This window comes from Mytilus trossulus, chromosome 2 (assembly GCF_036588685.1).
Source record: "Mytilus trossulus isolate FHL-02 chromosome 2, PNRI_Mtr1.1.1.hap1, whole genome shotgun sequence".
In the NCBI taxonomy this organism is placed as follows: Eukaryota; Metazoa; Mollusca; class Bivalvia; order Mytilida; family Mytilidae; genus Mytilus; species Mytilus trossulus.
This window is the reverse complement of record NC_086374.1, coordinates 22,483,185-22,510,698: the sequence shown is the minus strand read 5'-3', so window position 1 is coordinate 22,510,698 and position 27,514 is coordinate 22,483,185. Positions and strand designations below refer to the sequence as shown.

Sequence of the window (27,514 nt, the reverse complement as noted above, 5' to 3'; positions counted from 1 at the left end):
ACCCAATTACAAACTTACAAAACCACATGTCTATTGATATCTTATAAGTGACTTATTCACAGGCATATTAAAACAGTCCTACTATTATATATACACTTTCACATTTGGTATCTAGAAGATAAATGAAAATGGGGGAAAATTTCTAACTTGGCATTAAATTTAAAAAGATCAGATAATAGGGAAAATGTGAACCAAGTATCAAGTTGATTGGACTTGAACTTCATCAAAAACTACCTCTACCAAAAACTTTTGAAGCGAGACAAACGGCCAGACCAGAAAACATAATGCCGATAAATGGGACATAATAAATGGGGCTTAAAAACAAAATAGCATTACTTCAGTATGTAATTTGGGGAAAATTTTCATAGTCTATGAACCATGACTGAAGGTACAGGACCAACCAATGTCCAATCTCCATGGAAAAAGATGTGTCAATGCTATGACAAATAATTATGATTGACCTACCACTATCAATGAAGGGACCTACATTGTAGTCACAATGCTTGCAAAACTAAGCAAAAGTTTCAAAGGCAATAGATCACAACTAAGGGGACAGGCCAAAATAATCTCCATGGAAATAAGATGTGCCAATGACAATACCATTTCATACCAAATATGATTGACCAACCACTAGTGGTTCCCCATAAGCTGACCAAACACACAAAATAATACGGTTATTATACCTTGTTTATGCCGCTTCCGAAACAGCATGGGTCTCACTTTTTGACTCTGTTCAGGCAAGACAAAAACAAAATGTACTGTAATTGCCAATGAAACAGCATTCCACCAAATTACATAGAAGTTAACAACTAGAGGCCACTGTATGGCCTCCAACAATTAGGAAAAAACAAGTCCATGTGATGCTTATTTGCCACTCAAAAGTAATTTAAAAAAAATAATATTGTATTTCATAGTTAAATTTCGTCTACAGGCCTTTCCTTTAATCTAAACAAACACTGCAACTTAATTTTAAATTTTATTACATGTTTTAAGTTCCCTACTACTGTATTAGTTGGATTACAAAATGAAAAAAATGGTAAGTTTTTCTAAATTCTTCAAGTGTCAAAATGTAATCTATATCATGCGGCATTGTAATTCTTAACAACAAATTTGAGCCATGCCAAAAATTTGATTCTGATTTATAGATGTATTTTGAATAGCCTATAAACATCAACTGGATCAAAAAACTGAAGGACCCGACCCCACTAGCCCATTCAATATGGCTAAAACAAAATATTTTACAAACAATAAACTTTATTCATAACATATCATGTAACTTACATATATATTTACATTCATAAAACCATTTTTACCTCTCTACTTCAAAAGTTTACACACAAATTATTGCACTATCATACACATTTATACACATTTACTCATCTGCTAGTTGTACTATTCCTAACAAAATGTATAAACATAATGTATATACAAAGTATTTATATCATTCATACTGAGTAACAAAATATGAACTTTATGCATCACTCTCAGACTGGTATTGAGCCAAACTTCCACTCATAATGAAAATGAGATACACAACACAGTAGTGCCTTGATACAATACATACAAGGTGATTTAGTTGGAAAATCATTCTAAAAACTTCTTAGTATATTTCAAGATATTAAAGCGACAGGATTATTAATCCAAGTAGTCTCTCTTAAATCACCTGCTATCTTATTGATTGGAATACAGACCATGTGACCACACTTCATATATAAGGAACTGACATTAATCCATGCTACTTTCTGTTTGGTAACCAATTTAAATCTTTAAAATTTTGAGTCAGAAATCATTATCAGAACAGAAAGTATCAGCAGTGCTATCAGATCATTGTAAGCTAAGTATGGGCACTGAATCTATATTCTAATCTAATTGACCAGCAATCACCTGGTTTCACAGTGATTTACCAACACTAGCCAGGGTGATTTTAGACAGAATACTCTTTGAATGAACTGTAAATTTTGCAGTTCTTTTTGTCTGGTCTGAAAATCATTCAAATCAAATGAAGAAAATTATGCACTAAGCAGCACTATTGTTTTTTTTGGCCAAATTTAAGGCTAATACTATTTTGTGAAAATCAATGTTCACTTCAAATGTTTATATGAACCATGTAAATGTTTGGATTGAACATGTAACCTTCACCTTGTAACTTGAGACCAGATTTTGATGGAAAACGAAAAGAACCCTATCACAATAATAGTGTTAATAATAAATAATTAATATGTATCATCCTAAATTGAGTCACTTTTATAATTCGTCTTTCTCTGATCCTTCTTCCTCGCCTCCCTCTCCTCCTTCGCCTCCTGGTGGTGGAGCACCTCCAGCCCCTTGGTAAATTTTACTAACAATTGGATTGACAATTTCTTCTAAAGCTTTCTTTTGTTCTTTAAGCTCTTCAGTTGTAGCATCAGGATTACTGTCCAACCATTTAATTTTTTCATCTACAGCTTCTTCAATTGTTTTCTTATCATCATCACTTAATTTGGCTCCCAATTTTTCTTTATCACCTATTTGATTTTTAAGATTGTATGTAAAACTTTCTATATCATTTTTAGCTTCTACTTTTTCTTTTACTGTCTTATCTTCATCTGCAAATTTTTCAGCATCGTTTATCATACGTTCAATGTCATCGGGAGATAATCTGTTATTGTCATTTTGAATAACGATATTATTTTTATTTCCTGTACCTTTGTCTTCAGCACTTACTTTTAGGATACCATTTACATCAATTTCAAAGGTTACCTCAATCTGTGGTACACCTCTTGGTGCTGGTGGAATTCCAGTCAGGTCGAATTTACCAAGTTGATGGTTGTCTTTGGTCATTGGACGTTCTCCTTCTAGGACTTGAATTGTTACTGTTGGTTGATTGTCTGCAGCAGTAGAGAATACCTGAGACTTCTTTGTTGGAATGACAGTGTTTCTTGGGATAAGTTTGGTCATGACTCCACCTACGGTTTCAATACCCATGGTTAAAGGATTGACATCCAACAAGAGCAAGTCCCCTGTATCTTCCTCTCCTCCTAGAACTCCAGCCTGGACAGCAGCACCATAAGCAACAGCTTCATCAGGGTTTACACCTCTGTTTGGTTCCTTTGAAAAAATACAATAAAACAATATATTTAAAATGATGTCATAATCTATATTTAAAAAATAAAAATAACGTCAGACATGACTAAGTCTTGTGGTGCTTCTTGCTGTGGTCCAAGTTGACATGTATTTTTTATGATTGGATTATTCATTTAGGTTTATATTGGTTTGAATAAAAATGGTGTCAGAGTTAATTCATCACAAGAGTTGTGAGTTTCTATCAGCTGTCATATACAATGTAGATGTTGTGAAAATTAAAATGTATCAGGCAATTGATTTATCTTATTGACAATTTTTACTTAGTTTTTGACCTGAGTTCAGTTTATTTTTCACTTTACCACTGTTTGTAACTGTCCTGTTTGAATGGTTTTACGCTAGTAATTTTAGGGCCTTTATGGCTTGCTGTTCGGTGTGAGCCAAGGCTCTGTGTTGAAGACTGTACTTTAACCTATAATGGTTAACTTTTACAAATTGAGACTTGGATGGAGAGTTGTCTCATATATTGGCACTCAAACCAAGTCTTTATATATCTATCATTTTTTGGCCTAAGATAATATTTAATGAAAAGGAAATGCACTTACTTTTCCGTTAAAATAATCTCTGACAAGCTGTTGGATCTTTGGAATCCTGGTAGAACCACCAACAAGAACGATTTCATCAATTTCTTCTTTCTTCATATCTGCATCTTCCATTACTTTTTGGACTGGCTTCATTGTAGATCTGAACAAGTCCTGTAAAAAAAATATTTCATTAAACATTGTTTGCAGTAAATACTGTTAGAAAAGTTGTCACAAGTAGCAGGACTGACATTATTGTAAAGTTTTAACATTTGAATTTTCTAATATTGTCATTACTAACATTGTACAATGTAAAACCTTCACTTTGTGTTAACAGAACTATATTTGTATTTGCCAAATTATTTTATTTTCTGAATAACAAACTAGTCAATTAAACACACCAAGAGATTACCAAAAGGGGACATTGAAATTGGTTATATGACCCTTAACCTACTAAAAGACCATGTGAGCCAAGCAGGAAATTTACTGCTTTGTTCCCCTTTAGCACTTCATACACTAGATGACATGCTTACCATGTTAAGCTCTTCAAATCTAGCTCTAGTTAAAGTTTCAGAGAAGTCTTCTCCTTCAAACAATGATTCAATTTCAATTCTGGCTTGATGGGCAGATGACAATGCTCTCTTTGCTTTTTCTACTTCACGTCTAAGTTTCTGGACAGCACGGTTATCTTTTCTGATGTCTTTTCCCTTCTTCTTTTTGTAAAGTTTGATGAAATGTTCCATTACTCTCTGGTCGAAGTCTTCACCTCCTAAATGAGTGTCACCATTTGTCGAAACAACCTCAAACACACCATTGTCAATGGTCAGCAATGATACATCGAAAGTTCCACCACCAAGGTCAAAAACCAGGATATTCTTTTCACCTTCCCTTTTGTCAAGACCATATGCAATGGCAGCAGCAGTTCTGAAATAGAGGCACAGAATGTTTACTACAACTATAAACTAATTCATGCTCAAAGTCTATCAAAATAGTTAATCTAATCATGTTCATAAATTGATTTATTTATGTTGATACATTATTGCCAGATGTTTACTAAATATTTGTAAAGTTCAGATGACTTTTTGATAATTCAACAAAAAAAATTAGAAACATATTAATGCTTTAAATATATTGCTAATCATCAACAAATTATCAAATCATTTAAATCACATCTGTTCCGTCTGTTGACACAAAATTCTTTACAACCAAATACATATATAAAACAATTAAATCATATTCAACTATACTGATATATCAATTGGACAACAGCAGCTTGACTGACTATTGTTTAATGACATTTAATTTTTTTTTGCTATTATACATTTGTTATACATTGCTATGAATACATGGTGTTCAATTTTATTGGTCAATAAAATTCTAGTAATTTCCAGCCTAATAAAACGAACATGATAGAAAAACTGCATACTTACGGCTCGTTAATAATTCTCATGACATTAAGACCTGCAATGACACCAGCATCTTTGGTGGCCTGTCGCTGAGCATCATTAAAGTAAGCAGGAACAGTGACAACAGCATTTGTTACTTTTTTACCAAGGAAGCCTTCTGCAATATCTCTCATCTTTCCCAATACCATAGCAGAGATTTCCTCTGGTGCAAAACTCTTCTCACTATCTCCAACATTGACTTTAATGATTGGTTTGCTGTTTCTGTTAAAAACTTTGAATGGGTAGTGCTTGATGTCAGCTTGGACAGATTTGTCATCCCAATCTCGTCCAATCAAACGTTTAACATCAAAGACTGTATTCTCAGGATTAGTTGTCAGCTGATTCTTAGCTGCATCACCAATCAATCTCTCACCATCCTCAGTGAATGCCACATAAGATGGTGTAATTCTGTTACCTTGATCATTGGCAATGATTTCAACTCTTCCATTCTTGAACACACCAACACTGTAATAAAAAATCAACTTACATTGTAGAAGGTAATGTACATGTTTATACAATAAGCAAATTGCAATATAATGATGTTCTTAAAAGGCAAATAAAATTAGAAATTTTAATTCAACAAACTATTTAGTCCTGAACTTTTTTTTTTTTAAGAATAAAAAATCTTACATTGATGATGATTGATGAATAAATGTACATGTACAAACTAAAAAAAAAGAAATTTCCATTTAGAATTCTTATGCAACTTCTGTACTTGTGTCGATTTATTTGAGGTTATAAATTTTCATCCCTGGAACTTGTAAATATTTAATATTGTTTTGCATACCATGAGTAAGTTGTTCCCAGATCAATACCAATGACTGTACCAACAGTTTCCTTTTCCTTTTTAGGTTCTTCATCTTTGGCCATAACACAGCTCATACCCAAAAGGGCTATCAATCCTATCAACTTCATTCCTACAAAAGACATTAAAGTCATAAGAAACCTCAAATCAAAAAAAAATAATGCATATGATTTTTATAACTCAATGGATAGTTTTCATTATAAAACTTATGTACATATACTTTTTTCTGAAGAACATTCTTAAATTTATTCATATTTAGAAGAAGTTTACTTTATTTGAATAGCTTCCTTCCAGCAAGCAATTCCCCCCCCCGACATATTTTCCGTATGCAAGGTGACCTCAGTGTGACCCAGCTCGTAAAAATCCGGTGACCACAATACGCATGGATGTCCTTAAAATAAACTATTATCTGAATTTACATGTTAAACACGTGCTCAATTTCCATGCTGTTTTGTTTATTTTTCGTCAATTGTTGACAAACAGGTGACAATCGTTAAACTTCGGATTCAAAACACGAACTTTAATTACCTGCCATATTTTCACAACAACACTGACCGATTGAAAAAAAAAATTGACAATTATACAAAATTTACACGAAAAAAATGATAAATTTGAGCACAGAAGACTAAGTTTATGATGTTTATATGCATTGGTTCAAGAATTGGAAGAATATTATTTTTCACCGGTCACTCGTTTCATATGACTTTAATGTTTAAAAGCATTGATATATAAATGATATTACAGAAGGGTTCCAGCTTTTAAAGGATTTCTGAAGGGCGAGTCCATGGAGAAGAATATTTTATTGCAATACAAATTATTATGTTAGTCTCCGACCTAATAGCTAAAGCTATGATATGACATTAAATTTAAATTACTTTTAAACTTTTGCTGTAAAATAATAATATGTGTGTTCAGTTTATACAAAATAAATTCATCTTGATGCATCTTTGGACTCACTAGTTTGGGAAATGGTTAGTGACCCTATAAATAGTCCAGACAGTCCATGGACTCTTATAAGTGAGGACCCTTATAAATGATTAAATGATAAGAGCACTTCAATGTCCCTCGTCAATTAAATAAGGCTGTAAAATTTATTTGTTAAAAAATAAAGTTGTGTGCCCTGAATTTTCCAACTAATATAGGGAGTATTTTACTGGAAACTTGGGGGATTCATAAAACTGTTTTGTATTACAATATAAATGTTTGTAACATTTGTTTTAAAGTATAAATAACTGCTTAAATAATGGTGTTAAAAGTCACACAGAGTGGGGGTTAACTTCCTACTATTGGGTATACAAGGATGTGCTAAAAAATATGATGAATAATTAAGTGAAATTTTAGGCCAAATAAAAAAAGATTGATGTTTGCTATTACCCCACCCTTCCTATTTTTTGAGTAATAGCCTACCCTTAAGGTTTTTTTTTGTCACTTTTTAATAAGCCCAATTTTATTCTAAGATATAAAAGGAAACTCATATTTTTGTTTGCCTAGTGAAAAAATAACCTTTTTTTTAATGTCTAATTTATTAATGCCATCCTTTATTCTGATGCATTCAGTTTCTGTATATTGATTTGGAATATGATCTGCATATCATATACACATATGCTGTTGAGAATATTATGTACATGTATGTCTTACATTAATTCAGCAAAGGTTTAAATAAGTGATGATATCAATTAAGTGCTTTAGTATTAAGTATGGGACATACTATTTTAAATATTTTATACAAGAAAAGGTCATTCTTTAATATTTAAGTCCAAATAACAAAAAAAAAATCAAAGTTCTAGAAGTGTTAGCTAACAACATTCCAGCTTCCAATTTTTTTATATTTCATCTGGACTGGTGAGTTGCAAATATTTGTATACTCAACATTATAATAGCCATACTAGTATGACAGATTGACACATTTTTAAATTTGAATACACCCTGTTAATTTGGCTTTTGTCCATTACATACACCCCATTATAACAAACTCAGAACATACATTTGTAATAAACTTTGGAGGAAAATACAAGCATGAAGTGGTCAATAGTAATAGCCTTTCAAGACGTCTAAGTTGTAAGGTGCTGCTTTTACTTTACTTTATTCAAATTGTTGGTTTTTGTATAATAGTGCTGTGTGTAGTTGGTAAATGCCAGCTTGTACTGTGCACAGTGCTTTTTCGTTTTACTGTTCATCTATAATTTGTACTTTTTATAAGTCTTGTATTTTTCGTTTTGAAAATTGTGTCTACTCTAATCTATATGAAGATATTAAACGAAAGGCCACAATATTGGTGGATTATCATTTCGGTTAACTTTTTTACAAGTTTATCCTGAAATCAAGAATTAATAACACTAATCCAGCTGTCAAAAAAGACTGTCACGTTGTTTCTGTAGGTGCAAATTTTACACCGGCCGGTGTCCAAAAAAACTCAGCAATTTAATATAGATTGTGTGTGTAATTTTACTTACTGCGTGTCTCTATTATAAGGAAGGCTTATTGGATATTCAAATTCTTCAGAGATTATTTCTCTTTTCTAACTTGTCGCTTCTTCAATTTCCAGTCTTTCAGATATGTCGTATGTGAACGATTGTGTCGTCTTTTTTCCCTTACTACGATTCGTGTCGAAAGCTGATTGGTTAATTATTTACATCCGTAGACATATGATTGGTCAACGTGTGGGTTTCTCTTCATTCAAGTCAAGGACACGTACTCCGTAGAATTTCTACGTCATTCGCGACTTTTCCCGATGACCAATGACTCTTTTAATATAACTTATAATTATGACTATTAATTTTCAAAGAAAGACGAACATTCAAATATTACATTTTATTTTATGATTCAAAACAATTAATTCGAAATAAAGTATAACCGTAAAATGTAACCGAACATATCGGGGTTCAATTAAGGGATTTTTTTTTATAAGGAATTAAAAGTATTGTCCCGGAAGAAATTTAAAACATTTTGTTCTTATTTGAACGACTACAGGTCATACATTATGAACAGCATTCTTAATTTCTTTCGTTCCAACCATCGTTTGATTTCAATAGTCTTAATGATAAAATAGTCCTTATGCCCCTCTATCATCCGTGTCGGTAAGAGACAAGTATTTGAAATATTGTCCATTGTTTTGTGTTGTTTTTAATTTTATCGAAACACATATGAATGTTGTAGATCTTTTTATTTTGTTTTTAATTGTTTGATTGTTTGTTTTGTTTTGTATGTATTTTTTCCTTCTTGCGGAAATAGAAGTACATTCTCCCATTTCCGGTTTGATACCACGTGAAGAATCATTTGAGCCACGAGGTTGGTCAGAAGACGTTCTGGTCTCAATTCGGAGCGGTGGTGAGCACATGTTTGGGACAATGTGACTTGTTTTAATAAGGTACGATTTTTGTGGATTATTGTCTTTCTTATACAGTGCGAATTGAATTAAATTAGACAAGTATTATGATTTGGTTTAAATGTTTCACCTTTTTTTTTCACTATTTAAAAGTATTTGCAAATTTACATTAATTCATAAATGGATCGAAATATTTATTTTGTCATTGGAATGATTGGACTGAAACATAGAACTGCACTTTTAAGGAATGGGGGCTTTATACTCGTATTATAATGTAATATTTCCCGTCTTTGATTGTCTCCATGCACTTCCTGTTGCCAATAAGGCTGCTGACAATCAAGTGATGTACGGTTTTAAATCCAAGCAATCCTTGGTCAACGTGGTCTTGAAATATTCTTTTACCACGTTTTATGGTCAAATTGAAAGCAAGCTTGTTGATTGCATGCATAGGTAGTTGAGTACGATCATTTAACCTGAAAAAAAGGTGGGGGTGGATGATTCCCCCATAAATTATATAATTGATCCTCAATTTGATAGATATTATGATAAGCAGATGACCAAAAAATGTACTGAATCCAGATTTTACCCAGAGGATATACAAATCAAATGTGGATTGTAGTGTTGAAAAACTCAAATTATAAAAATGTTTAGTGTTGTGTGAAAATGCATCTATTTAAAAGCAATGTCTGTATCCAAATGTAGATTAACATGTGCTATATGTTTATACATTCAAGTGTTGACTGCTAAAATGATTTTTAATCTCGTGCCAGTCATGGCAATGTTGATCATTTTCTTTTTGCTCGACTTGAATAGTTTTTAAATTCTTTTAGGTGAACTTTTTAAACTCGTGAGATGTGCATTTAAAAAATACTAGTCCCAGTCTTTTAAATAATGCTGCTTTCTATCAAATACAATAGATCTGCATTGCAAATAGAATTTAAAGTAAAAGGGTTTTTGGTAGAACACTGTTTGGTCCACAGGTATTTGGGGCATGGACCTCATTAAAAAAAAAAAAATGGTTGGTGTTTTTTGAATTTATTTACAATTTTCTACAATGTATAAACATATATCAAGTCTCAACAATCCATTGCTAGTCGATTGCAATAACTTTTTTACTATCCATCACATATGAGGCCCAAGTGAAAAACTTGTATGGATTGTAAAAAAGTTATTGCAATCACTAGCAATGGATTGTTGAGACTTGATATATGTTTATACATTGTAGAAAATTGTAAATAAATAAAAAAAACACCCAAACATATTTTTTTTTAGTGAGGTCCAAAAAAAGGGGGGTCCATGCCCAAAATACCTGTGGTTTGGTTTGTGGACATGAGATCTGTAAATAAGCGAAATTCACACCTGTTGTCATGATTTTAGTAGTGTCACAATGATGATTACATGTATTGGGTATTCTGACTTTGTTGATGAACAAATACAGTATTAGCTCTAACTGAATGGACACGAAATAGTTTCATGACATCAGAGAAGTATGAGACTGAAGCGAGGGTTCTGAAGAAGTTGTTTGATGGAGTTGACATGAAAACAGTCTATAATTAATTACATTTTTGAAGGTGGAAATTTAATCTCGTGTTAATCTGTCCTCTTGATATTTCATTTAGCATCCTGGTTAAAGGAAACATTTTAAATACAATCTTGTGTTTATTGATTATCTACAAGAAATATACATGTAGCATTTACAGGGTTTCCCCTGGGTCAATTATTTTTTTCGCCACCTCTTTCGCCAAAACAATATAATTTTCGCCACTTTATTATTTTTTTCGCCAACTATGTTTTTCGTTTAAAATTTACATTTTTTCTACCCCCCCCCCCCTCTTTTTCCCCCTCCCTCAAATAAGATGATTTTGCCCATTGTGTCTATGGTTATGCTCTCAAACTTACTTTAAAGTTTACATGTTAATGAATAAACACTAAAAAATTACTTCAAAACAACAGATTTTTTTAATTTAAAAGGGAAAACTATTCATTGTATTTTAAACAACTTTTCTAATTGATTGGGCCACTATACTTTTAATAAAAAAGAAGATATACGTCCTGGAATATAACAAAATTAATGGACATGTCTTTATTATATAATACCAGTATAGTTCGTAGGGACAGTTTCTTTAAAAGAAAAATACTGATGTTCCCTTTTGTACTATTTAAAGAAGTTTTTGTTACAACAAAGCAAAAGCTTTTATCACATGAAATTGATCCCTCGTATCATGTGTAGTCATTACATTGAAGGGCTACTATCATTCGAGCCAACCTTTCGGATAGATTTCTTCATAACGACAGTTTTCTTTTCTTGACCATCGTAAATGAAAAAGTTGAGACGTAAAACTAGGCTTGAAACACGTGTGTCACTCGAACGATTTAAAAAACGTCTTCCTAATCAATTACTGATATTTAAGTCAAAGGATAATTAAAGATATTTCTTGCTTTTGGACATTTTTCGTCACAGCAACAGCTTTCTCTTAACTATCTTTAAAAGCGGAGGAGACGTCAAAAGTTTTCTTCAAACACGTGCGTCTGAAAGTGGTAAATAAATTCTGTATGCGACATTTAGCAGAAGCCATTTAACCATATCATTTTGTCAAACAATTCAATCAACACCTTTATTGATATAGTCCTTTGTTGTCCATAACTATAAAATGCAATCAGCTGATTATTGATTTTCTGTCCAAACCTTAATGAGGTCAAGGTGAATTCCGAGTATTGTCTGATCGGGTAAAGTCCGAGAAACTCGAAAAAAGTAAATAAACAAGATGGAGGAAAATAAATCGTTCTATGTATTTCTTTCGCCAAATTCTTTCGCAAATGACGAATTTTTATCGCCACAATTATTATTTTTTCGCAAATTGCGAAAATGGCGACCGCCAGCGGAAACCCTGCATTTATACATTTATATCATGATTCTAAAACTACCTGAGGAGAACTAAATCATTGAGGCGTGACTTAAATGTTAATTGTCATGAATTATGTATTAAAGTCGTTTTAATTCCTGCCTTCAATTGGAAAAATTGTTAAATATGTCTGAATGCATGTCATATGCATGCACTTGGGAATAAGCAGTATGTTTTTTCAATTCAATTTTATAATTATAAGACAGAAGTTGTAGATTTACAAAGCATGTCACTAATGATGTTTTCAATAGATCCTTCTTATATATCAGTGAGTGGGGCTTACTCACCTCATCTTAGCTCACTGTTGTATCTGATGCCATATGTTAGTCTGAAGTGACATTCTTTATTTTCATGTTCATCTAATTTTTTTTGTATGTGATATCTACTTGGAAGTGATGGTTTCCAATATTTGTAAATACATGTACTTACAAAAAATGTGATTCAGGCTAAAGAACTAGCACTTAAAAGTCTAGACTGATTCCCTAGTAGAAGCCACCAAAAAAATGTGTTGAATAATTCAAATTTAGCAAGTTGTATAATGTAGGTCTCATTCTTTCAATTAAAATTAACTTGCCCATATAACTGATTTCAAACATTTTTAATAACATCTTGATAAATGGCTTAAAAAAAAGTAATCTTCGTTATATAATTTATGTACAGTACAGTATTGACATTGGACATTGGGATGAAACTATCGAGCATTGGGCTATGAAATTTGTTTTAATGATTCCACTGCTTGTTCTGAATGTTTAATCAATATTTAAAGTTATTTTTCCCTATGGCTAACAGTATGAACATACTGTAGGTGTACTGTCTCCGACCTAATAGCTATATTATATGATTTGGTTTAAATGTTTCACCTTTTTTTTTCACTATTTAAAAGTATTTGCAAATTTACATTAATTCATAAATGGATCGAAATATTTATTTTGTCATTGGAATGATTGGACTGAAACATAGAACTGCACTTTTAAGGAATGGGGGCTTTATACTCGTATTATAATGTAATATTTCCCCGTCTTTGATTGTCTCCATGCACTTCCTGTTGCCAATAAGGCTGCTGACAATCAAGTGATGTACGGTTTTAAATCCAAGCAATCCTTGGTCAACGTGGTCTTGAAATATTCTTTTACCACGTTTTATGGTCAAATTGAAAGCAAGCTTGTTGATTGCATGCATAGGTAGTTGAGTACGATCATTTAACCTGAAAAAAAGGTGGGGGTGGATGATTCCCCCATAAATTATATAATTGATCCTCAATTTGATAGATATTATGATAAGCAGATGACCAAAAAATGTACTGAATCCAGATTTTACCCAGAGGATATACAAATCAAATGTGGATTGTAGTGTTGAAAAACTCAAATTATAAAAATGTTTAGTGTTGTGTGAAAATGCATCTATTTAAAAGCAATGTCTGTATCCAAATGTAGATTAACATGTGCTATATGTTTATACATTCAAGTGTTGACTGCTAAAATGATTTTTAATCTCGTGCCAGTCATGGCAATGTTGATCATTTTCTTTTTGCTCGACTTGAATAGTTTTTAAATTCTTTTAGGTGAACTTTTTAAACTCGTGAGATGTGCATTTAAAAAATACTAGTCCCAGTCTTTTAAATAATGCTGCTTTCTATCAAATACAATAGATCTGCATTGCAAATAGAATTTAAAGTAAAAGGGTTTTTGGTAGAACACTGTTTGGTCCACAGGTATTTGGGGCATGGACCTCATTAAAAAAAAAAAAATGGTTGGTGTTTTTTGAATTTATTTACAATTTTCTACAATGTATAAACATATATCAAGTCTCAACAATCCATTGCTAGTCGATTGCAATAACTTTTTTACTATCCATCACATATGAGGCCCAAGTGAAAAACTTGTATGGATTGTAAAAAAGTTATTGCAATCACTAGCAATGGATTGTTGAGACTTGATATATGTTTATACATTGTAGAAAATTGTAAATAAATAAAAAAAACACCCAAACATATTTTTTTTTAGTGAGGTCCAAAAAAAGGGGGGTCCATGCCCAAAATACCTGTGGTTTGGTTTGTGGACATGAGATCTGTAAATAAGCGAAATTCACACCTGTTGTCATGATTTTAGTAGTGTCACAATGATGATTACATGTATTGGGTATTCTGACTTTGTTGATGAACAAATACAGTATTAGCTCTAACTGAATGGACACGAAATAGTTTCATGACATCAGAGAAGTATGAGACTGAAGCGAGGGTTCTGAAGAAGTTGTTTGATGGAGTTGACATGAAAACAGTCTATAATTAATTACATTTTTGAAGGTGGAAATTTAATCTCGTGTTAATCTGTCCTCTTGATATTTCATTTAGCATCCTGGTTAAAGGAAACATTTTAAATACAATCTTGTGTTTATTGATTATCTACAAGAAATATACATGTAGCATTTACAGGGTTTCCCCTGGGTCAATTATTTTTTTCGCCACCTCTTTCGCCAAAACAATATAATTTTCGCCACTTTATTATTTTTTTCGCCAACTATGTTTTTCGTTTAAAATTTACATTTTTTCTACCCCCCCCCCCCCCTCTTTTTCCCCCTCCCTCAAATAAGATGATTTTGCCCATTGTGTCTATGGTTATGCTCTCAAACTTACTTTAAAGTTTACATGTTAATGAATAAACACTAAAAAATTACTTCAAAACAACAGATTTTTTTAATTTAAAAGGGAAAACTATTCATTGTATTTTAAACAACTTTTCTAATTGATTGGGCCACTATACTTTTAATAAAAAAGAAGATATACGTCCTGGAATATAACAAAATTAATGGACATGTCTTTATTATATAATACCAGTATAGTTCGTAGGGACAGTTTCTTTAAAAGAAAAATACTGATGTTCCCTTTTGTACTATTTAAAGAAGTTTTTGTTACAACAAAGCAAAAGCTTTTATCACATGAAATTGATCCCTCGTATCATGTGTAGTCATTACATTGAAGGGCTACTATCATTCGAGCCAACCTTTCGGATAGATTTCTTCATAACGACAGTTTTCTTTTCTTGACCATCGTAAATGAAAAAGTTGAGACGTAAAACTAGGCTTGAAACACGTGTGTCACTCGAACGATTTAAAAAACGTCTTCCTAATCAATTACTGATATTTAAGTCAAAGGATAATTAAAGATATTTCTTGCTTTTGGACATTTTTCGTCACAGCAACAGCTTTCTCTTAACTATCTTTAAAAGCGGAGGAGACGTCAAAAGTTTTCTTCAAACACGTGCGTCTGAAAGTGGTAAATAAATTCTGTATGCGACATTTAGCAGAAGCCATTTAACCATATCATTTTGTCAAACAATTCAATCAACACCTTTATTGATATAGTCCTTTGTTGTCCATAACTATAAAATGCAATCAGCTGATTATTGATTTTCTGTCCAAACCTTAATGAGGTCAAGGTGAATTCCGAGTATTGTCTGATCGGGTAAAGTCCGAGAAACTCGAAAAAAGTAAATAAACAAGATGGAGGAAAATAAATCGTTCTATGTATTTCTTTCGCCAAATTCTTTCGCAAATGACGAATTTTTATCGCCACAATTATTATTTTTTCGCAAATTGCGAAAATGGCGACCGCCAGCGGAAACCCTGCATTTATACATTTATATCATGATTCTAAAACTACCTGAGGAGAACTAAATCATTGAGGCGTGACTTAAATGTTAATTGTCATGAATTATGTATTAAAGTCGTTTTAATTCCTGCCTTCAATTGGAAAAATTGTTAAATATGTCTGAATGCATGTCATATGCATGCACTTGGGAATAAGCAGTATGTTTTTTCAATTCAATTTTATAATTATAAGACAGAAGTTGTAGATTTACAAAGCATGTCACTAATGATGTTTTCAATAGATCCTTCTTATATATCAGTGAGTGGGGCTTACTCACCTCATCTTAGCTCACTGTTGTATCTGATGCCATATGTTAGTCTGAAGTGACATTCTTTATTTTCATGTTCATCTAATTTTTTTTGTATGTGATATCTACTTGGAAGTGATGGTTTCCAATATTTGTAAATACATGTACTTACAAAAAATGTGATTCAGGCTAAAGAACTAGCACTTAAAAGTCTAGACTGATTCCCTAGTAGAAGCCACCAAAAAAATGTGTTGAATAATTCAAATTTAGCAAGTTGTATAATGTAGGTCTCATTCTTTCAATTAAAATTAACTTGCCCATATAACTGATTTCAAACATTTTTAATAACATCTTGATAAATGGCTTAAAAAAAAGTAATCTTCGTTATATAATTTATGTACAGTACAGTATTGACATTGGACATTGGGATGAAACTATCGAGCATTGGGCTATGAAATTTGTTTTAATGATTCCACTGCTTGTTCTGAATGTTTAATCAATATTTAAAGTTATTTTTCCCTATGGCTAACAGTATGAACATACTGTAGGTGTACTGTTTTCATCAACTTTCTGGACATATTTATTGGGACAATTGCTTTGATTCAAACACGCGGGTGTAAATTTAATTGTCACAGCAAGGGTACATGTACATGTAGCAATAGTTCCAGAGTAGCTGCTGTAGGGTAATCTAAAGTGAAATGATTAAACAAAGTCAAAAAATGTGATGCAGATATTCTGTTGATATTTGTTGGGTGTAAAACAGTTTTGATGACATTATGATGAAACTTTCGAGCATTGGGCTATGAAATTGATGATTCCACTGCTTGTTCTGAATGTCATATTAAACTATATACCCTATTTTGGCTTTTTGTTTTCTACAATGCATCTACAATACTACATTATACATCAATATCTTACTTCTTGATTTTCTTTTTTACAGAAAAATTATCAATCATACAAGAACAATGAAGAAGATGCTATGCCAGTTAAAACAGAAATGGATTCACTGAATATGGTATGTACTAAAGTCTACAAAGTTATTTTTGCACCCCATGTGAATATATCTATGTACATGTATATGCAACAGAAGCACTTTGCTATCTTTTCTTTACTTCTGCTGGAATGATGATTTCAAATTCAGATAGGGACATATGATCATAAATGATTACAATCTGAATTCTGACAGCAGCATGACTTTCATGGCAAAGTCTGCACTACTCTGATAAATTAAACTCTTGATTTTATTTATAACTGAAGTACATTTAGAATAAAGATCTCTTTGTTTCAATTTGTAAGGGGCGATTTCATTTAACACGTCACTGACTATGTAGGATTGTTCATAAATGTTTTAAAGCAATATTAAAGGTAGGAATGATATGTTGACTAGTAACTCTAACATCTGAGATGTCATTCACCAAAAATTGTCCAGATTTAAATGCAATAGAAATCTTTTAATTGATTATTAAAGCTAAAGGATTTGATTTGAACAATAAATTACTGTTCATTCGCATGCTTGTACCAGGTATTAAACAGTTGGTCTTAAATCTCATTTCATTGTATGGCTGTAGTTGAATTCACAAAAATATTGAATAGTTCACGACTTGTGAACAATCTTGGTCTTGAGTATTGTATTTTTGTGAAACCAACTCCTGGTTTCTTCAAGTTAATCCAAAAATTTGATACACATAAAAAAATGCAGAACTGAACATAGCAACTGTTGTCAATTTAAATAAAGTTGGTGCCTAGATCTGCAAGGGTAATGTTTGCCAGTTGCACTGGACTTTATCTTGATTCATTGTTGATGATGAATGCAGAGGCTGATTTCTATGATCGATAGCAAATGCCCCCGTCTGAGACAATGCAGTATAAAAAGTTGTATAGAAGTTAATTTCTTGGGTAAAGTGTCAACAAGGATGTGGTAATGCATTGCATGGGATAGACTTTCAACCTGCCTCTTAAAACCCAAGACTCTATCTTCCAAATGATACGGTACCACTTGTGTTAACTCTTTATCTACCACTGACGGATATATACGCGGTAATTTTCACCGTTTAGTTCGTAGTGACTGATAAATCCGCTTGCCGGGTCACCTGTGTATTCGCAGTGACTGATATATCCGCTGTAAACAATGCATGCGCAGTCGCGTTGGCGGATATTCCCGTAAAATATACCACTGTTAAAACTCTTTAGATTGGACAATACCTAGGGGGAATCCCAAAATGAACCAATCAAATTCGGTTTTACAAATGAATAAGCTTTCAATTCGTGTATTCCTTTTTATTGAAAGGTAATATGTTTACATTAAAATACATTGTTTTTAACATGTGTTTTCGTTTGAGAATTGCGATTGAAACAATGGCCGATCAATGGGCTTCATTCTTCGAATCGGAGGAAGAAGATGAAGGGTTTTAGTGTTTTAAGCAGTCTGATATAGATGAAAAAGAAGTTTGAAGTGTCGGCAGTGATATCAGTTATCCGAAAATAGCGAAACGAGGAACCGGAGTTAGATAACGGCATTGGACAAATAATTTGTTTTTCAACATATTTTACTGGATTAATTAGTGGACATAATTAGATCAAAATCAGAAATATAAAAATTCAAACAATTGAGAATTAAATACATTTTTTATTTTTAATTTCTATACAGTAATTGCTTAATAATTTCATATTTAATTGCACCCCCGTAAAAATTTCCACACTGCAAATTATCTCTGGTAGTTAACCTACAAATCAGCTGCAGTAGCTAACTAATAAGATGTGTGTAGTAGTGAACTCTATGATCGCCTGTGGTAGATAAGAAGTTAAGCATTGTCTTGAAATGCATGAAATATTTGCCACTAGACATTTAAAGGCTATAGCTATAATCAATAATTTTGTGAAAACAAGTTTGGATTGAATATTGTCTGACATGTGCTGTAAATGATGATTTCATAGTTCAACTGATTTTCAGTGAAAGACAAATTTTCGCCCCTAACTGATACAGCACTGAAATGCAATTTGTCACATTCAATAATACTATTTTGTCTGCTTCTATACAAAATGGTGCTATCTGATATATAAAATTTAGGAAGTTGGAATGGGTAACAAATTGTATACTTGTCAATATTGTCCTGAATATGCATGAAATTACTGCCATTGGAAATTTCAATGTCAAAGTACAAATATACTTTTCTGCAGGTGTGTATTCAGACTATAATAAAGCCACAGAATTCTCAATCCACTTTATTTGGCATCTGTCCTCAAAATAGTATACCCAAGGGATAAAATCACATGAAGTTGTCTTGCTTCAAAAACTGCCAATAAAAACTGAATTGATTTGGTTCTAACGAAAAATAATTTGATCTTGTTCCTATTTCAATATCTGACAAGCTACATTTTAAATATTGAACAATTGGTGCTCATGTAAAGTACGGTCTTTTGGTAAACCAAAATCATTTTTTGAAGTATATATCGTGTATAGTGAAACTTTCCTCTATAATCAATTTTGAAAAGGACTAGTGAAAATAGCTGTTAGTGATGAATGCAGGAGCTGATGTTCTGTGATCGATAGCAAATGCCCCCGTCTGAGACGGCTATTAATTCATTAGTCCATTGATGGATTGTCAAAAACCTATATAAAAAATAATTCAAGAACACCAGTTGGTCTTAGTTTTTACCACAAATTCTCACTTTACTGTCGTCTGAAATGTGTATGTTTGCATGCATGTGCATTCACCAGACATATAAAGGATAACACTTTTCCAATATTGTACACGAGTCATCTGGTTCCTTGCTCACACATGGCTTTTAATGTTGAGGAAGGTTGAACATGGGGGATTTTCCATTTTCTTTCAAAAAATTGATAATGAAGTGAATTCCATCTTCGAGTTACTTTCTGGAAACTACATGTATATTGTGCTGTAAATGATGATTTCATAGTTCAACTGACTTTCAGTGAAAGACAAATTTTCGCCCCTAACTGATACAGCAAAGTTTTTATTTAATTATCAGACATTCCTAAACTTTCAATTTCCTTACGTTATTTTGATTCAATTTCCATGTTTTGAGGGATTTTTATAAAACATTTTATCATCTCTCGCAAGTCTTACTTTTTACTTGGTTATAGGCTGTGAAATAATTTGTAAAAATTCTTTGGACATCTGTGACAAATGTTCTTGATTAGCAAAAATCCATCTTGAGAGATTCTTTATTTTAGCAACCATTTACCATACAATTATAAGAAATATTTATAACTTTTCATCTTTCATGTTGTTTTAATGTGGTCTGTACACCTGGGGATGAGAAACTTTGAAAAGTAACTTAATTTGTTGTAAAGAAATTTAATGAAAGGTGTTGTTCGACTCTTTTTTAACAGAATCAGTAAAATGATGAAATCATGCGTGTCATTTGACTCTGAGGAAATTCTCAGTGACTTGCTGGTCACAACGTTCTGTTGCGGTCAGATAAGGATCTGAGTCAATCGCCAAAGGGAGATGATTCTGACTTGATCTGATTACTACTCATAATAATGGTGTACAGGTCTGATGGATCTTTTTTTTTCATTATTCAGTTGTGGCCCTTTTAAGGTTCTAATATATTATTATATGTGAATATTTAGTGAACTAATGCTATGTCATGTCTAATTTTTCTTGCTGTGACAACCTGGAAGTAAATACATATTCAAACAATTGTTATACAAAAGAATTGGATTGGGATATATGATGATGAACTTCAAGTGAAATGGGAATCTCTCTTAATTATCCATGTAGATTCACTTATCTGATATCCTGTTCTGACTCCTCAGCTTGCTATATTGTATGAAATAAGAATTCCTTGCAGGGAAGGAAGAGCAACAATAAAAAAGGAACTTAGAAGATTTAAATGATTTATTAAAATAACTGTTTGCATATTTTAGAAAGAGAAGAATTGACATAACAGAAAAGATGGAAGAGCATTATCCTTAGTATATTTAGTTGGTAAGTCAAGTTCTTTTATTTCCATATTTTTCTAATTTCAAAAGCCAAGATAGTCTTTTGCCTTCACTTGGCAAACTTTATGTAAAAATTCGGGTATTCTTGCCAATGTGACAACTTTTCATGAATGACATTGGTGTTCTATGTTACAGTAATACATTTCTTTCAATGTCCTATATAAAAGAGGCAAAAGATACTAAAGGTAACAATTGTGTTTTTTTAAAGGTAAAAACGCAAGAAATGGTTAAAACTGATATTTTTATATATTTTTTTAATTGAACAAGTGTTGTTACCATTTAATTTCATGTTTCTGTTTTGCTCAACCAATGAAGGCTAATGCTGGGTATATTAAAAGTACTTTATATATATATTCTACAGAGAATAAATGATGATTACATTCTGCCAAATGAATAAAATGATTATAACCCAAGCCCGTATCTTCTATCTGATATTCTCTGATTGTATATATTTTGAAGTTTTATTACCCATCCAATTTAAATGTTTACGACAAAATCATTTTAAATTATATTGCACCTGTTAAAAAGCATTTCTTGTAAAGGTAGTTTAATTGTTCCGTCTAAATTGGTAGATGTTGGGTTTTGTTTTTAGGAGGAAGAAAGAATGGACTAAAGAATTGGTACGAATTGGCAGAAGATGGTGGTACAACTTCTTATGGTCTTTTTAAATTTTAGGTCTAGAAACCCCTGCATTTGTATAATGTAAAACATGGGTGCTCTTTCGCAAAATTTTGACTTTTGTTGATCACAAATTATTCTGAAATGTTAAATATTTGTGCAATTAGTCTCTAGGATCTGATAACCATTACAATATATTCTGCAGAGAACAAATGATGATTAAACATTCTGCCAAATGAATAATATGATTATAATCCAAGCCCGTATCTTCTAACTGATGTTCTCTGTTATTGAATAGATTGATATTTGCTTGAAAGATTCTTGTAGATTTCTCACTACCATTGACTGCAAATAGAACAAAGATCTGTGAACTATGAAACTGTTGCTGTCTAATCAATAAATTCCCTTTTGAAAAGTATTATTTGTGTGGAGCATTTCCTTAAAAAGTAAATTTTTGGTAGATGGATTTTGTTCATTTGTCACAGTTCAGCAATCTTAATAATATGCTCACAAAGTTTATGAATTAACATTAATTTTATTGAAAAACTCTGATATAGTTCACTACTTGTATTTTGAGAGAAAAACCAAAAAATGTGAACTGAATAAAGGTTAACAAGTAAACTGACCCCTGGATCCCATTATATATATTTGACATAGAACAAATGTTGATTAACATTCTGCCAAATGAACTAAAGTGATTATAATCCAAGCCCGTATATTTTATCTGATGTTCTATACAATTTATCATTTGATGTGTTAATGCTAAATAGACTCCAAATCATAAATCCTTGCAAGTTTTAACTGACATCAAGTAAAGTGATGGAATTTCTGTTGAATGTGTAATTAAATCTTTTTTTTTAAGTAGAACGTACACAAGCCTTGGCTTATACAAAATTAAAAAATTGTGATAAAATTTCAACATATCGAGTTGATGGAACAAAACATTTTGATATCATTTTTGCGGTGATGAAGAATTTTCCATTCATTCGCGGTTTCCACCAGAGAGTTCTTGAACTCGAAGATGGCTTTTGACCTTCCTTGGATGTCTGAGTAAAATTGATACAGAAAAAAAGTCCATCAACAATGTCTTAAAATTGTGATAGCTTATAGCAGCATTTCATGAGATCAGCTGACAAGAGTGCCAACATTTAAAATGTTTTCTTTTTAGCTAAAATAAGATTGCCAACACAATTATCTACAATTTATCATATTTTTGATAAATAAAAAAACAAGTTTGAGATTTGCTGTGCTATTTACCAAAGTCAACTAATTGTCTGATTTATTTCAGATTTGTTGCTCATCAACTTCCTAAATATACCTTTTATATAATGGCAATGTGTGAAATTTTTATAGCATTTTAGCGAAAAACTAAAATAAACAATTTAAAAGAAACAAATGGTTAGCAAGCAGGGTTGGTAAACTATGATGCATACAGGTTTATTAAATTTGAAATCTAGATTTTCTTGTCCAAAAAGTTAGCTGAGTGGAATCCTTTGATTGTACTTTTAGAATGAATACATTTTTGAGTTAAATTTGAAGTCCGTTTAATTGATAGAAATGATTACAACAGGGTACAAGGCTGGCAAGACTAGATTTTGATATCAATTTTGCGATGATGAAGAATTTTCCATTCATTCGCGGTTTCCACCAGAGAGTTCTTGAACTCGAAGATGGCTATTGACCTTCCTTGGATGTCTGAGTAAAATTGATACAAATAAGATGTCTTAATAATGTCTTTTGCCTACATGTATATATGCTGTAAACATGGGCGGGTTGGTAGGAAAATTGCAAGTTTAATTTGAATTGAGAATACTTGTTCATAAATGTCTTGTGATATAATTTTTTGTAATGATGGGCAAGGTTAAGCTAAATATTATAACACATATTTATTATTAACTGTTCATACCTATAGCTAGCATATGTTTATTTGTTGCAAATCTTCTGAACAAACAATATTGTTTGAGTGTTGGAATCTGGCAAATTTGGGAGAGCCGAGGGTTAGCAGTGGAAAATTTCAAAATATTTTTTTAGCCAGTGTTTTAAAAGTAATTTGAGTTTACAAAGTATGCTATATGTTGGATATAAATTACATATGAAGTTTCTTCTATGCAGCCTTTTACAAGATTGACTGAAATTTAATTAACCTTTCTTTGAATGATGATCAGCTTGAACTCTCTCACTGAAGTTGATGAAGAAATAGCTGCGGATAGCTGACAAAGAAAAAGTTTTAATTTGAATTGATTATAGTTTGTTTGCAATTAGTCCAGTGTGAGAGGTGGTTAAATCTGGTAAAACAACTATTTCTGACCTTATCCAAAATACCCTCAAATTGCAGGGTGGTCTAAATTTCCCAAACATTTATATCATCATGAACAGTCTCCTTTACATGATCTGTCCATTGTATTATTCATTTGTTTTCATCCAGAACATGCATGAAATATTTGCCTCTGGATTCTGAACATCCCAACTAAGTAAGATAACCTTCCAAGGCTGTATTTTGACTAGTTAGATTCTACTTCATTTGATCATGGATTTTAGTCGCATTGACAATTCACATCTTAAGTTTTAAATTGGAATCCTTTGAATGATGATCAGCTTGAACTCTCTCACTGAAGTTGATGAAGAAATAGCTGCGGATAGCTGACAAAGGAAACCCTCATTTTTCTTCCTCTTGAAAAGTAAGGCCAAAAAAATTATGTCTGTTTAGGTAACCCGACCTGCTCCAATTTGAGTGCCGACCCTAAGCCATTTTAATTCTGTCGTAAAGTGAAAAATTAATAGAACTTGTGTCAATATCAAAGTAAGGGTTGCCAATAAATTTAATCAATTGCCTGATACATCCCAATGTTCATAATCACGATATGAAAGCTGTTTAAAGGAAACTTGTAACTCTTGTAATGGAAATCATTAAAAATATGGGTAAACTTGGCCCATGTACAACTCTGACCACAGCAAGACGGACTGCACAGATCCAAATTATGCACAAAAAACAAATGGAAATACTGACCTACCCACTCTTTATTTTGATGATATTAACCTAAATAGACATATTTTTTTTTTGGCCCAATAGCTAAGAAATTTGATGTCTTAAAACAACCTCAGGTCCAGAATATATAGTTGGACTAATAAAGTCTATTGGTGAAAACAAAAATTATTTATCAAGCTTGTTAGACGCTCAATAATAATTTTGAGTCTGGGATCAACACCCAGGAGCTTGAAAAAATGTCATCACCAATTAGAATAAATTAGAAACTGATTTGCCTGTAACCTGTTGTACTAAACTCCCACTTATACTTTTTATTAAGTTACTAGTGCTGTATGCACAACATGCTAGGGATTTTTCTCTTGATTTACTTTCATCTGTGAATCCAAAAACCAATGGCAATGTTGCTTCTATCCTTACTTGCATAAATAATTGCACTCTTTACTGATCTAGTGAAGTACTTCTTTCCTTACTTGCATAAATAATTGCACTCTCAATTGATCTATTTCAAGTACTCTTTTAACTTGATAGGTTGTAGAATGGCTCATGTCAGATTGGGATTCAAGGTTTTGAATAAACTAATTTAACTATAGTTAAACTGCAACACATAGTTTTCCCCTGGGCCTTTTAGCATCAGGGTAATGTGAATCTGAATTGTTTTATTGTTGTTGTAGATAATGTTTTGGATGAGATGCCATAATTTTTAGATTCAAGATGACATTTCAAATTTCCCAGTTTTAATACAACTTCTGAGTAAAACTGACCTAGCAGTCTGTTTTAGGGTTTGCTTGAAGATTTTTTTTTTTAACTTTTCTACTTTATATTCAATGCAAACTGTTACTTTTAATATTTTTCAGCTGAAAACATTTTAATTCTAAATTAAATATTTTGTAAATTATTTTTTCATCTTGACTTCCAACAATCTGGACCAAAGACAGATGATATCATCAGGCCTTAAATTAGGTGCGAGACTAATCACATTTTTACAAAAATATAAGATTCAAGTTTGTAATTTAATTGTCATGAATTATGTATTTAGAAACTAATGTTTTATTTCCTGCATTCCATTGTTTTTTTTTTTAATATTTCTGTATGCATAGCCATATACCTTGAGTATTTATGATTACTGTGCATCTTAAGTTGTTGAAGATTTCCTATTCAATTCCAAATCATGTCACTAATGATGTTTTCAATAGATCCTTCTTATATATCAGTGAGTGGGGCTTACTCACCTCATCTTAGCTCACTGTTGTATCTGATGCCATATGTTAGTCTGAAGTGACATTCTTAATTAATTTTTTTGGGGGGCGGGGGGGGGGGGGGGGGGGACCGGAGGGTCAACTATGATTAGTTTAGTTTAAACATATTTATTTATAGTGGATTGGGAAACAAGTTTTGCAACTTATATTAATCCCTTTCCACTTTGCGGGTGCGAGTGCTGCCTTGTAGCGGCATTAGCCTACTCTTTTTCGAAATCTACAAGGGTGTCTTTAACGTGCAAGAGATGTGGCTCTCTCTTAACACGGGTCAGCCATTTATCGTCCCTTTCCGACGGACTATCATCGTTTCCTCAAGACCATACTCGCAGATGGTGTCAAGGGAGAGCCTAAAATTGAGTTCCTGAAATTTTCATCCCAAATGGGAATCGAACCAGGAACCTTTGTGTTAGTAGTCCGATGCACTAACCACTACACCACGGCTCTCTTCAACTATGATCTAACACAAGGGAGAACTTTGCTAACATCTGTAAATTCTTGCAAAAAATATAATTCATTATGTTCAGATTCTAATTTTTCATTGTATAGTCACTAGATGGTCATTTGTTAATCTGTTGCCCAGTTGTAAAATTTAGAAATGGTCAGTGGTCTTAATCTACTGAGACCATTGATGCAGTACTTGAAAATATTAATTTAAATTATTCAAGTATTAATACTGCAATACGTTTTTCTCACATTTATCACATTAGCTAGGGAAGACATCGTCTCCGTAGATTCTGAGCTATGCAGCTATTAAGGGAAATTATTCAACATGGTTAATAAATGCAATGTAGACAGTAACGAATCCTGAACTTTTAATAAGGGGCTGCTCCAGTCATGCTTCAGTGATTCCGTATATAATCAACCAAATTTTCCACACAACAGGCCCCTGGGATCCACCTATGGTAAATATCTATAATACTAAAATTACGAGTTCCAATTTGTCAGCCGTCATCACCTAAAAACGACGATCACAGAATTCAACTTTATATATAACTTATATAGTACAAAGGTGTAGATTAAAAATTACACCACTCCAGGCCCTTTTGTTTTCCACGTAATTAATATTGCCAATAATTAAGAAGTTCCGGGTCGATTACGATACCAATAGTATATTCACCTGTTACCTATTACCTTATCTACGTTCCGCATCTGACAGGCGCACCACCAAACGGTGTATCCAGGATACATATGCTATATACACGGGTCATAATCACAGGGTTGACACTACTAAATTGTCAAATTGTTACCTATTGTAGTATTTTAATCAGCAAGACTTTCTAAGATAACAATACGAATACTAAAAATCTGGACTAAAAATAAGGCGTAAAGGTACAGTTTTCAATTTGTTAGTGGGCATGACGTAAAACAGCGAATCAAAGAATTCAACTTTATTTATAACTAATATAGGACAATGCTGTTGGCTCCATTCCAGGACCTATTGTTTTCCAATAAAAAATATTACCAATAATTGATAAGTTCCAGTTCAACGGGTTCAAACAGAAAGATTTGAAAGCAGAGAAAACTGAGTATCTTATAATCTGCATGACTTTGATGACAATACTAATTTTAAAATAAGACTTGCACATAGTTATATACTTTTATTCAGTCACAGACCCGTGAGATCACGGGTTTGTTCTAGTTCTATTGATATTTGTCGAGTTTAAACAGTTGAT

General features: G+C 32.2%; 1 protein-coding gene, 1 long non-coding RNA gene and 5 other non-coding genes across 7 annotated transcripts; 6 read left to right on the top strand and 1 right to left on the bottom strand.

The window, feature by feature from the left end:
• Positions 1-1,236: 1,236 nt before the first annotated feature.
• On the bottom strand, positions 1,237-8,596 carry LOC134706748 (endoplasmic reticulum chaperone BiP-like). The gene is made up of 6 exons (XM_063565962.1): positions 8,345-8,596; positions 5,874-6,003; positions 5,072-5,551; positions 4,175-4,565; positions 3,666-3,815; positions 1,237-3,087 (listed from the first exon to the last, which is right to left on the bottom strand). Exons 2-6 carry the CDS (start codon positions 5,999-6,001, stop codon positions 2,245-2,247), a joined length of 1,992 nt encoding a protein of 663 aa, XP_063422032.1. The 5' UTR covers positions 6,002-6,003; positions 8,345-8,596; the 3' UTR covers positions 1,237-2,244.
• A 427-nt stretch (positions 8,597-9,023) lies between these two features.
• LOC134706750 (uncharacterized) lies at positions 9,024-24,504 on the top strand. Its single transcript, XR_010105655.1, has 4 exons — positions 9,024-9,258; positions 16,953-17,027; positions 20,907-20,967; positions 21,574-24,504. It is a non-coding gene; the product is annotated as an uncharacterized LOC134706750 (long non-coding RNA).
• On the top strand, positions 18,923-18,998 carry LOC134708691 (small nucleolar RNA snR60/Z15/Z230/Z193/J17). The gene has a single exon (XR_010105887.1). It is a non-coding gene; the product is annotated as a small nucleolar RNA snR60/Z15/Z230/Z193/J17 (small nucleolar RNA).
• Positions 19,907-19,982, top strand: LOC134708693 (small nucleolar RNA snR60/Z15/Z230/Z193/J17). Its single transcript, XR_010105889.1, has one exon. It is a non-coding gene; the product is annotated as a small nucleolar RNA snR60/Z15/Z230/Z193/J17 (small nucleolar RNA).
• Positions 22,257-22,331, top strand: LOC134708690 (small nucleolar RNA SNORD47). The gene has a single exon (XR_010105886.1). It is a non-coding gene; the product is annotated as a small nucleolar RNA SNORD47 (small nucleolar RNA).
• On the top strand, positions 22,558-22,653 carry LOC134708663 (small nucleolar RNA SNORD14). The gene has a single exon (XR_010105860.1). It is a non-coding gene; the product is annotated as a small nucleolar RNA SNORD14 (small nucleolar RNA).
• On the top strand, positions 23,207-23,302 carry LOC134708687 (small nucleolar RNA SNORD14). The gene has a single exon (XR_010105883.1). It is a non-coding gene; the product is annotated as a small nucleolar RNA SNORD14 (small nucleolar RNA).
• Positions 24,505-27,514: the final 3,010 nt, after the last annotated feature.

Excerpts from the sequence above, each read along its gene's own strand:
- LOC134706748 (XM_063565962.1), bottom strand. The coding sequence starts at position 6,001 with ATGAAGTTGATAGGATTGATAGCCCTTTTGGGTATGAGCTGTGTTATG. Across the intron at positions 4,566-5,071 it reads ATGAGAATTATTAACGAGCC|AACTGCTGCTGCCATTGCAT; the intron begins GTAAGTATGCAG and ends CCTCTATTTCAG. Across the intron at positions 3,088-3,665 it reads GAGATTATTTTAACGGAAAA|GAACCAAACAGAGGTGTAAA; the intron begins GTAAGTGCATTT and ends ATTTTTTCAAAG.